Below are 12,939 nucleotides of genomic sequence, written 5' to 3'. Positions count from 1 at the left end.
ATCACAAAAAGTTTGGAATATTATTGTTTGGCAATAGGTGATAGGCACGGTGGCATATGTCGGTGAAAACACGAGAACGTCCACCAGACAGATACTATGTGTTGTTGAATTCCAAGGCCCTGTCTATCACATATTGTCTAATATAAAAATATTCCAAACTTTTTGTGAGGGGTGTATATATTTTTGCACATTTCAAGTAGCGAGGAAAAGACGTACTATACAAATAAATTCAAGTTCTAACAGGGTAGTTTCATGCATCTTCAATATTATTTTCAGTCCAGCAGTTCGCAATTGCTTAAGTTCCATAAAATTCGAATATCTCAGCTCGTTGAAAACGTACACATATGAAACATGCGGTAAAACCGTATATTTTGAGAAAGAAAGGGAAGAAAGTCAGCTGACGATGAGTGAGCGTAAGTAGCATTGTAGCACCGTGATAATGACCTGCCACATTGTTGCCATTTACGCTCTTCCTTTCGGTTGTACTTGACACTCGCTACGGTAGCTTTAGCTTCTGTGAAGTACAAGGTGGAGTGCACAGTTGCTGGCATAGAGGTTTCTTTTCAATTATTGTGTGGGCTGTGAGATTAATGAAGAATGGGTAACGCAGGAGCTGAGTATGTGTTCATTGCAAATATGCAGCGTCGAGTTCGACTCTGCCTGGACATCGGTGGTGGTTTCTAGAGTCTTGTAGCGAAAGAATCACCCTGTATCTTGTTAAATATGGTAAAATGGACATTACATTACGTGCTACTATCACACTCGCTTTACAGCGTGCCAAAAATGTGTCGTTCTCGGCTTCCTTTCAAAATCTAAAAGCTTCTACATGCTGGTAGTACAAAGTTATCTTACCGTTTAGATAGATGGCAGGCGTGAGGCTGTGAGGGCCGGGGGCTAGGGAGACGCCCTGGTGGGAGGTGTTGTGGAGCTGGAGCCCCTCCAGAAGGTCTATCTGACGATCCAGGCCGGCGGCTGAAACACACACAAAAAAATCTTAATATAATGTATTACAATCAGATTGGATCACAGGTAACGTTATTGCAACAAATAATGAAAATGATGAAATGAGAAATAGAATGACGATGATAGAAATTCTACTAGTAGTAGAAATGGGGTATATCGACAATTCATCTTCTTTATTGGTATAAATGAAGATTATTAACAGAAGTTATTATATAAACAGTTTGTGACCTATTTCAAGTCACACAATTCCTCCGCGACAGAATGGTCAACGAACGCACCGAGAAGCCGGAAGTCTGAAGTTCGAACTCAGGGTAAGGCATGAATGCATCATTGTTTCCCCAACCTCCATTTAATTAGTTCATCCTTCACCATCATCGTCGCGATCATACCAAGAGGCAGACAAGAAACGTAAAATAACCCACCAACATGTGATTAACACAAACCATTTTCTCCAGTTCAAGAACCATCTTTCAGAAAAGTATTTAAAATTTGTTTGCATAAGAATTCGTATTTCTAGGGTATAAATATAAATGTGCTTGATACTCTTGAATATTTTGTTTTCATGAGCAAGATCCTGTGCGACAGACATCTCAATTATATGTATATGCAATAAAATAGGGGCACTACAATATTCAAGAAGTACGATCCAGTCCTTGTACTTCTGTATGGGGTTGTCATAAGAAGTAAAATATATTATATATATTGTTATATTATTTAAAACCTGGAACTATACAATACTTCCTAAATAGTTTTTCATACATTTTCTTATTATTCTGACCTTTTAAAGTCAACGGCCTATCCATATGGTTTCATCCACATATTGACTGAAAATGCAATTCAACAATTTCACCAAATATATGCAATATTAGATTTGTAAATTTTCCGTCTGTACTTCACCGATATACTGTAGGTGAAGGTTTCGTTTCGGTACATTCTTATTTTCCACTGAAAATATAGCCGAAAAAAGTTCCATGTGTAAGCCGTTATGAGATTCAGATATCAATCCACACAGACTATAAGGGGCTGAGAAGCACAGAATTATCTCTGTTCCAAAAGGATCACTGGTACTAAGAATAAAGATAATGAACGCAGTAAACCCTTGTGGAATAACTTCCCGCAGGCGTGCTCGTTAAATTCTGGCTTTTTATTGGTACCGCAGAGACCGCACATAAAAAGCCACCTGACGAAGACAAATGTCGACATTAAGATTCCCGTCTTCTTAAGGAGAAATGTCCCCGGTAGATGCAAGCCCGGTCTCAATGATGATGGAAGTTCCCGGACCAAGAACCAGGAAACACCTTGCTGTCCTCTCTGGATGGCTTGGATCAATATGGAGTGGTTTCTGCCTCGTGCTGGCATTTGGACCTCACCCCCATCGAGTGACCCCTTGAAGGTCCCATCACGCGAGGAACCAAACGTCACGTCATTTCGTCCAATCTGCTACACCCAACGGGACTTTATGCTTTGCTCTGAGAAAAGGGGATTGCATTAATTGGTCTTCTTAACTAAGGGGAGCTAAACCGATCGTATACATTAAAATCTCGTGAATGAATTTGTTAACTCGAAGAACGTTGGGGTAGTTGGTGATGACTGATGAGACATAACGTTCTATTCCGTGACTTTCACAGTTAAGATCTATACCGTTCTATTCACCGTTCGAAACTACTTATTTGGAATGGTACATTCAGGCATAACGGACGTAACATTCAAATAGCACTCTTACGCTTTTGTTAGTGGTTTCCATTTTCTGAAAGATATGTGGTTACAACTTGAATAGTGCATTAAGAAAATAATTGAAATTTGGTGTAACGGACGAAACTTTAGATTGGACACAACGTGTAGTGCTTAGGGACAATTAAAATTGTTGTGAAAGTAAAAACAGTTTTATGCCATTTACTTCCGACTCGAAAGTCATCGTATGCACTTCATTACCAATGTAAATAGGTCGAGAGATTTCAAATAGCTTCCATGTGGCAGGTGCTTGAAAGCCTGTAACGGACGCAACATACAAACGTACCGGAACAGTTCATCTACGCTAGGGTGACCAGATTTTATGAAACGAAAAGCAGGACATCCATGGTGGGGGGGGGGAGAAGGGGTAACAGCTGTATCTAAAAGAGCACAGGGTCAAGTGCACCGCTCCCCCCACTCTCTTTGGCAAACAAAAAGTCATGTAGCTTACATGTCTCCTGAAATATTACATAGTTCTCTTTACTCTGTTTTCTTCTTGATTTGATTTGATTTTTGTTATGTAACGTCTCTTTTCTGTCACGTTTGGCTAATTGCAACAATTAATATGACTGATGATTACATTCGACCCCTGCTATCCTAGCGTTCAACCACTCCGCCACGGAGGTCTTCTCTTCTTATATATTTCCTTTTTCATTTCTCTCTTTTCCGTTCCTCCTTTTACACATATTTTTAATTTTACAGATTAAACTTCCTGTCTCTCTCGTTCTTATTGTTTTTGCATTTCCTCACATTCTTATCATAAAACATCCATACATTGTGAAATAATATTGACATATTAATCAATACTGAGAATATATTTGTCTCTTGCCGCAGTTGTAGTAATAATTTCATCAATGCATCAAACATGCAAATCCCCAGAATCGGGCTATTTTCAAAGCGCCCCTTTTAGTCATCACTCGGCACCTTGCACATCGTAATATGATGAGCAAACTGCATGCAAAGCTTTACAGTAAGACGAAGGTCGTGAGCAAAGCGAGCGTGAATTTTTTTTTAGATCTATAAGTATTTCTATGCAAGCCAACAATACTGTTAATTTAGAAAGGCACCAACAGTTCACAGAAGAAAAACAATTCGTCTGGATGTTTTGCAGGACATTTCGCAGGACACTGTTGAAAAATAGAACATTTGTGATTTTATGGAGTGGGGTCGCAGACCGCAGGACATGATTCTCAAAAAAAGGACTGTCCTGCGAAAATCAGGACGTCTGGTCACCCTAATCTACGCGGTTCCCTGAACGAACTATGACTTGACCATCACGTGAGACAGGGTTGCCATGCACATGTTTCTGGATCATTGGAACCACAAATGTGCCACTATCACTTATGATCAACAATTCCTCTCATTTTTCATGGCCATGTCCTTTACTTTTCGCTGGAATGTACTATATGAATAATTCGAACTCCTTTCAGCATAAAAAAATTGCAGGCGCTAGTGATAGTATGTTAAAACCATACATGTACAAAAGAACAATGGGGGATTAAGTTTTTCAGTGACAACGGGGTGTTGAGGCAGGGTTGTTCTTCAGTTATATCTTAGGATATTCATAATGTATAGGTTGTACGTTACAAAGAAGAGTTCTTATGGCGACGAGATTTTTTGGGGATACAATACATTAGGGTTTCAATTCCTTACATACGTCACTGTTCTTAGCAATAAAGAATAGGACAACATTGAACGTTGAATGGACTCAAAACAGCCGAGCTTGCGAGGAAGCAATACACGAGAATAAGGGGCGCCGTCCCCCTCCCCTTCCCCCAAGCAAAGGCTCGAAGCACGTGACGTCGACCCCATCTTCCGAAGTTCACATGTCGCAGCGTTCGTGACGCGTTTGATAATTCATTTATACGCGTGTAGCGTGGGACGGGTAACTTCATTATCTTGCCGTAGCACGAACGCCACACGTCCATTCGGTTTTCCGCGAAAACCATCACATTCCAGGAAAGCAGAAGAAAAAACAGCTATCGGCCGGAAATGTTTCACATGCCGTTAATAGCATTTCCAGACGTTTATGTCGCTGTGTTTGTCAATATAAAAAAATGCTGCCCTCACGCCGCCATTACGCAAATAGCTTGAAGAATGTTGCAACCTTGACGGAGAAGTACTCGTGCGGATTGCATAAATAGAATTGATTGCACAAATAGAACCGATAAAATATTTATGCGGTCTTTCCAATTGTTCTGATTTGTCACCCCTTGCGTTGGAAGTTTCTTGTTTAGCGTCGCTTTTTTTGCCACTTTTGGCTAATCGAGACGACGAATATGAGTTATTGTGATGCGATGAAGGGGTACTCGCAAAGAACACCCATGTACAAGCCGTGAGTCGAACCCGAGAACTCTTGCGTCGTAGCGCACTGTGCTAACCACTCAGCCACCGAGGTGTGCTTTACCCATTACTGTTTCCACATGGCATCCGAGTAACCCAAAATGTTCTTTCCTATTTCATCGAAGGTCAACACTAATCACTTGGATACTACTTTGTAGTCAAGAATTTCTCAATTCAATTCTGGATTGTCGCATTAAACACGTAATTATTATTTTCTCTAATATCAATCAACTGGTGGAATAGCTTTGGGATGGTACTGAAAACGAGGCAGAAGATCTCTCTAAAATCGAGACTACCAGAGACTAGTGTCCGTAACTCCCTGTCTCGTTCGAGACTTCCGTAAACTATTATGTACTAGATTTGAAGACCAATATGTGACTTACTCAGACATACCAAGTGTATATCTACCAGAGTATTTATTGAGAGGTCATATACGGTACATAGTTTATCGTAAATGCAAAGCCGATCCATTAGTGGAAACTCAATCTGTGCAGCGGGGTTGCACACCACTAGAATAAACTCCCTTTTTCGAGAGTTTGCAGCATCGAAACGACGCGTAAAAAAAGCTTCCCTTAATAACCTACACAACACTGAAAATGTATGCGGTGATGACCTGTACAGGTGGGTTCCACGTGCCGTCAAGATTCGCACAGTGACCATGTTCGCGGTCAATTTTGTTTGTCGTGTGCAAGGAAATATCGTGAGCTTCTGTTCGAACAAATTAATACTACACAACGTACAGTCGTACAGTCATGGACGCTTCTTGGTTGTAGCAACTATTGACTTTCAATGGGATCATTACAACCCAGAAGTGTCCGTGACTGTACCATCGTAAGCAAGGTTCGAATCTCTCACCCGCTCGCCTCAATTCCGTATGTTTACAAGAACTGCCTTCCATCATTGCTGCTAGAAGCTACAATGCAACAGTTTGTTACATAGGTGAACCACACATACGAGATGTACATTGCCAATGCTATCTATAATTTCATGATTCGAGACCGAGACATTCCCTTGGAGGACGGGAGGAGAACGAGATGGGCGTCTATAAATCGAGACGAGCAACTTAGTACAGATATACGCATGAAAAAAAACAACTTGAGAAAGACTTACCAAAACAGATCAACAGTGCTATCACAGTCCCAGAAAACATTCTTCATCTCACGTCACAATAACACTCCATATTCTCTAGCGAAAGGAGAAAACTGATCTCTTCTTTATCCAACTCACTTTAAGATAGTGTTCGCCTCGGGGAACTGAACTCTGGTCCGTAACTTAAAGCCTGATGGAGGCGTTGCTGCAAATTTCCAACAGGATGACACCCGTAGCAGATTGAGCCACCTCGACGGCGCAATGCAAAGTTCTTATCTAAGGTAACTTTCATCCTCTTCCCAGCAAGGAAGGACGTGGTCCGATAAGAACTTCGAACGATTTCCTTCCTCTTGTGACTATGACATCTGAGGCAAGATTGGTGAGGGAGGGGCATGAGAAAATCTTTCGGCAGTGTTGCTAACTCTTCTGCAACGTGCTATGTATATTTAATCCACCAACCCTGCGTTCGAATCTCTGGTAAGATATGAGGATTTGCTTAACCATTAACAGTCAATTTTCAATTGAAGGTCTCGGGTGTAAAACATGGTAAGTGACATTTGGGTAATTTCTGAATTCATCTAGAAAAAAAGGTTATTAGAAGCTATACTGTAGATAAATTGTTTTCGTCTTGTATTTACCAATTTCAGGCTTCACTGAGTCCAATGCAAATTGTATGACATGGCAATTCCACTCGAAAATTGAAGGATGGCATATTTTACTTTGCAACTCAAAAATGACAAAAATGTCACTTACCATATTTAACAACCGAGCCCTTCAATTATAAATTTAACATCATAGCACTGTAGCATTTCTAGTACTGGTTTTCATTTGTATTAGTGAAAAATATTTGAGTTTTGAAAGAACAATAATTTCTTAACAGAGCAAAGTCTGTTCAAATACCATGATATGAACTAATATAATTCCTGTACTATTCGTTTTACATACTTTTATTTCCAGTTTTCCATTATAATGGCAATTTTCTAACTTGTTCGCATTTTGACGCACGACATATACTTCAACATCAGTAAAGTCTACAAATCTGGGATAAATATAATTTAGCGGAAGAACATTTCATAAATCGAGATGAAAAATTACACCGTAAAGGAAAATACATGGTAAAATGACAATAAGAGTGAAACAATGAAGAAACAAAGAAAGTTCAGAAGAAAGGATGAAGATACTGTTAGCATCAAATGATAAATGAGGTCACTGAAAAAAGAATAATTGATTGGTTTTGTTATTTTCTTCCACTTTAACCAATCGCGACTATGAGGATGCATGGTGGCGATAAGATGAAATCGATGAACACACATGAACAGGACAAAACACAAGCCTCAATGAGGATTATACTGGTTGCGAGTCCAGGCGCCAGAGCATCGTTAGTCTTCAAAAAACTGGGTGAACTACTACCAGAAAAAGGTATTGCAATATCACAGACTCACAAACAAAACAGAGTATATTAAGATTTAACTGTAAAAACACTGGAAATATTCCAAACTAGGGCATAATTTTTGCCGTACCAGTCCAAGCAGCAAACATATGACATTATCTCCCACTCATAATAGAGCAGTCTCCCCGCCCGCGTTACAGCACAGAGCGCCAGGCAAAATACCAGACGTGTAAAAGCATCGACCCAGTAACCTGTGCAATATATTCACGCCGACCCAGCCCGCTGTGACAAATGGGATCACTCATTAGTCCCCTTTTTCCGGGTGCCCGAGTGATCCATATCGCTGAAACCACTGAACTCCCCCAGCGCCCTGGACCCTCCCCTTCAATTTTAGGACGAAGCCGCTCGGTGGAAAGGCTGTTCGGAGCGTCGAGATCAAAAGTTAATTTCTGGAGACAAATTTCTCGTCGAGGGAAAGTATTTGTAGGGGCACTAATGAAGCACGTTAAATATCATATTGATTTAGAACGTTATTAATGAAAAGAAACAAATGAGGGCATATTATAATCTGATTAAGTGTTGACCCTCCCTAAGCGTTGCGATCTTGTTTCATTAAGCCTGATGACTGAGCATGAAAGACTGATTATTCTGCCATAATTCATATAGACGATCACTGTATTTTAGATGGTAAACAGTGGCTTCCCAAGGAATTTCACAGCCAATTCCAAATTTCCAGTAACTGTGCATGTAGCACCGTGCCATAAAGACACATTTTAGGGGATTTGGAGGTAGGACCCCACACTCTCTCGATCTCGGCCATTTTGGAGGTGATGTGATCAGCACCACGCCCTGGCCCCTTTACCCCCCCCCCGTTACCCATTGATTTCAGGCTGGGTGAGCCGCAGAGCCGATTTATGCGAGGGCAAGACGGGAAAAATTCCGACCTTAGATCACCCACGCAGGGAATCGAAGGTGGGTCTCCCGCGTGGCAGTCAGACGCCCAACCGACTAGACCACTGCGGTTCATATATATTTTCAGTATTTTGACTTTTTTTTGTTTTCTTAAAAAGAACAGAAAAAACCTGAAGAGTATGACACGGGCATGACATTGAACGTGAATAAAGATAAAATTAAGTAAGTGTCGAATTTACTTGGGAAGGAGGACTGCGAGAATGTTCAAAACCCTTTCTCGATTTGTTTCATGTATGAAATGCAATGTAATCATGAACATCACAATAACATTTATAAAGTAAAGCTGAAATATAAAAACGCAACATCTTCAGCGAAGTTGCCTTGCAGACACTGAGTCAGAGAGTTGGGAAAAACATTAACAAAACATTTGGTACATTTTCCCACAAAATAAAAACCAGTTTGTGGGATTATCACCTAATTTTGATTACAGATTAGGGCACAGGACAGTGGTTCAGTTCCCAAATTACGTTACGATGAGCCTACATGAGCAAAAAGTGGACTTAAATTTAGACATTTTTTTGTGAAACTGTGGTAATCTAGTGAAGGAAAATAAACTCTCGCCTCATCGTAACGATTTATCTGTAGGCGAAGGTTTATCCTGGTACAGTTCTCGCCACTACGTGATCAGCTGTTGACAAGTGTATGTTTCGTGTAAACAGCGACTGAAAATGCTGTTGCACAGGTCCGTCGAAAGAATGGGCAAATAACATCGAAGCCCATAGATTATTTTCCTATCGTCACCTAAAATAACTGTTCCTTGTGTCTTCGTTCACTTCCCCTTCCTCCGCTGTAAAAGTGTTCAAATTTCCCTCTCAAAAGGAAGGGCAAGCTCTGGATGGTAGAGAACAAAACACGTGATGTCTCCAGCGCCCCAGTCAGTGGACGAAAACACTCGCATAATAGCTACCAGGGTCTTCCAGTATACGACAGACTACCTGTTGTCGGGACGGAAACTACACCAGGATAAAGTGCAAAGAAATGGAAAAGAATATATCCCACGATTGAAAACTGCTTTTACCTATCCGCCCTCGAAATCAACAGTATATTCATAACATTCCGAAACGAACCCAAAAGTTTAACATGGGAACGACACAATTTGTTCCTACTCCTGGCACGCAAAAATACTCTGCATACATTTCCTGGTTCTACCTCACAACTATATTTGAATATTCAGCGTGGGAGTGAACGAGGGATTCTTAACGTCTGGTTTGCTAGCAAGGATCTTTTAAAACTTTCACTTTCCTCGCATGTACACTGTCGCATACTCGGTTAGCTTACATTTATGGCATTATAAATTGAGCAGAACAAGCTGAAGAAAAAAAAGGGGGCAGTTCGTAGACTGTCACAATGGATGATGACGTCATGAAATGCACCTGCCGAAGAATCCATTTAATTGTGCCGTGAAGGAGGGTCGTGCATGCAACGCCGAAGTAGCCTCGTGCTGCATAATGCAGTCTGAAGGACACGGTCAAATGAAAAAGACAGGTGAAGGTCGGAGTTACTGTTAAATGGTCTGTACAGTCGCAGGCAAACAGAACATTGAAGTTCGGATATAAGAAGCAAGCTCGGAATTTTTATTGACCACTAAAATTCTTATAGCTAGGTAATCGGAAATACGTAACTTAGTGCAAGGATATCAGTTCCATTGAAGATGGGTTTTAGAGTAGGAATGGGCGTTGGAATCCGAATCCATAATTATTTATCCAATTTCGTAATTTCGAATCATTGTTTCCTCCCCCGAATATCAAATCCAGGATTTGTTGCTCCAATTCTGAAACCATGGTTCTTCAGACAATCTTGAATCCCAGTTTCGTTACCCGAATGGCAAATCATAACTTCAACCCAAATTGCGTTGTCCCTTCGATATTTCGTTTCTATGTTTATTATTATTAGAAGTCTACTATAAATTCTATCATAAAATATGTAAGGTGTAATGCCATTAATAATATAAATCAATGCGCGTGTGGCTAACCCATAGTTAGCTAACCCTGACTGTCAACTGTCAGGATTTGGTTCTTTATTGACACGCAAACTTCGATGATCTATATTGGCTTAGTTTGATAACGCTATAAGGGCATTGCCAATGAATCAGAAATTTTCAACATTTCTTCACACAAATATGCATTTAAAAAAATCATGTGACTATTTTTCATATATGATAGGCCTGAGGTGATATCTACGGCCATAACAAAAAGTTGTTTCCCTCCTTGATTTTAGATTACAAATTTAAAAAACGACAGTGTTCACAAGCTGAAACTCGCGAAAAAAGAGGAAAGAAAACGGAAGAATTAACTAAACAAAGTACGAAAATACAGCAAACAATAGACTAAAAAGTAAAACTGTTCCTAAAGATAAGTCTTTTAAAAACATTTTCCTACGATTTTCGTCGAGATAGCTCGTACTGAAGTGCAATTCGAGAACAAAGCATCAAGCTCTCATGCGAGGAAAGGGAGTATTTTACACCTGGATTCTCTTAGCTTGCGACTTTTACAGGTCGTTCCCTTCTCCGCTCATTAACAGGCTAATTGAAACACTTTCGTGGAAAATAGCATTTCTGAAATTACCATAATGAGATTTGCATTAAAAAAAGCCTTACGAATATAACTGAAGCAAAAACTGATGACCAGGCGAAGCATAGCCTTACTTATAATTTTTCGTAATGGGGAGCAATAAGTACTTCTTTTAGCAGTTGGCCCCATTTTTTTCTGTATTCGATTTTTTTTAAGGATAGACGGGTATAAGAGGGTTGGTGTCCAACCACCCCCCTCTGAGCAGAGGTAAAGACTGTACTATTGTAGCTGCTATGTTGTTGACGTATTTTCCCCCCTCTTATGCCGAACAATAGGGAAGATGATAGTTTAACCACGAAGGGGAATAACTTACCGAAACAAGAGATGTTTAAGCAGTAACGAAGACGTGATGATGGAAGAACCATCTGATAAGTGGAAGAAACGGTTAGAATACGCTCAGAAAGATAATATTGTCAAACTATTTCACTATATAACGTCACTTTTCCACACCTTTAGGTTAATCGATATTCTTCTATTTCTATTTTATATCGCTTCTGAATCTTTTGGGTTAACCACGACGATCACGAGGATCAATTGTAAATTGAGGGATGAAGGGACACCACGATATTTGTTGGATTCGAATCTGGGATCTCTGGTTTTCAGCACTTTACGCTGACTACTGCGCAGAAGAAGTCTGTAGGAGGATATTCGCGGCAATGAGAATGAGTGGTGATTAGATGAAATAGAAGAAATATAATGAAACAACACTACTCTTTCCAAGAGTAAAAAAACTTCAGAACTTATGAAAGGTGAGATCGCGAGTCGAACCTGGCCACCGGGACGAAATAATAAATATAGAACGAACTAACGCAACAACAGACCAAAAAATCACAAAGTATATAAAACAAAGTTATTACAAACTAATTTCTTATTTCGGAAAACAAAACAAATAAAAAAAAAACTGAAGGAAACCGTGTCTTCACGCCAAGATCATCCTTGAACTAAAGAAGTGGGTTCAGGAACTTCGTTTTACTCTGCAGGGGATGTGGTTTTTAAAGAGACCTTCAACCAACAATCTGTTTTCAGGAACCTTTCTCCTGTGGTTAAGATAATGCAACGTATCACCAAAGATTAGGAACTTGTTTATATAGTTATTTTCTGTGATAAGGGAGACCCTGTATCTCCCTTAATTCCCGCCCTTGAATGCTATGTGCGATAACGGGTGTAGAAGTTCCTGTCGCGGTGACGTCAGAGTAAACAAACCGACGAAATCATTCTGGAAGTGCTATTTTTCGGGTGATGCTATACTTTTCACAATTCACAAGGCGGATGTACGTACGCACAGCGTTTCCTTATTATTGGCGCTGATATTTGCTTGGAAGTGCCACTCCCTCATACAGGGACGAGAAAACCATCAATATGAAAGAGTACATTGTAGTAAGTTTTCAGAAGTGTTAGTCCTTTGAATCTCACCACAATATCTATTTAACAGACTAGGGAATTCCATATTGCAACAGAGTGAGAAAACTGGAATGAGAGTTTAGTATCTGGCTGTTCTAGACACTAACTGTTAACTTCATGATTCTTCTAAGTTATCGCAATTAGGATGATGAATGATAACCGAGGTTCGGTCCGAGGATGCTGTAGTTTAGAAGCGACACAAGGAAATCACTACACCACGAGGATAAGTTCTACGGAAGGTGTTAAGATAGACAGCATTTGTATATACCACTCTTAACTAGTTGATAAAGGTTGGTAAAGCTTGTTTTAAGTGGCCGTATTCAAAGACGCTAGTAAGGATTGGGCCTATAGCTTAAAATGGATCATAACTGTAGAACGTGTCCCCATCGCGAACAGAACCCTGGAAAATAATGTGGAATTAAAGTTTATAGAACGTCGTTAAGGGCGTTCATTACAAATCAAGATTCAACAGCAGCCTAG

At 40.1% G+C, this 12,939-nt stretch overlaps 1 protein-coding gene across 3 annotated transcripts in view; it reads right to left on the bottom strand.

Moving 5' to 3' along the window:
- LOC145985356 (protein kinase C-binding protein NELL1-like) overlaps positions 1-12,939 on the bottom strand; it is a 197,763-nt gene that overhangs the window by 97,658 nt on the left and 87,166 nt on the right. For all 3 annotated transcript variants that reach the window (XM_083119272.1, XM_083119270.1, XM_083119271.1), the window contains exon 2: positions 853-972. In XM_083119272.1, the coding sequence (XP_082975398.1) occupies positions 853-972 (120 nt within the window). The remainder of the gene's footprint in view (positions 1-852; positions 973-12,939) is intronic.

The sequence above is a fragment of the Lepisma saccharinum genome, chromosome 3, assembly GCF_977018435.1.
Source record: "Lepisma saccharinum chromosome 3, izLepSacc3.1, whole genome shotgun sequence".
Classification (NCBI taxonomy): Eukaryota; Metazoa; Arthropoda; class Insecta; order Zygentoma; family Lepismatidae; genus Lepisma; species Lepisma saccharinum.
Note: the sequence above shows the minus strand (reverse complement) of the source record. Positions and strands in the feature narration are given on the sequence as shown.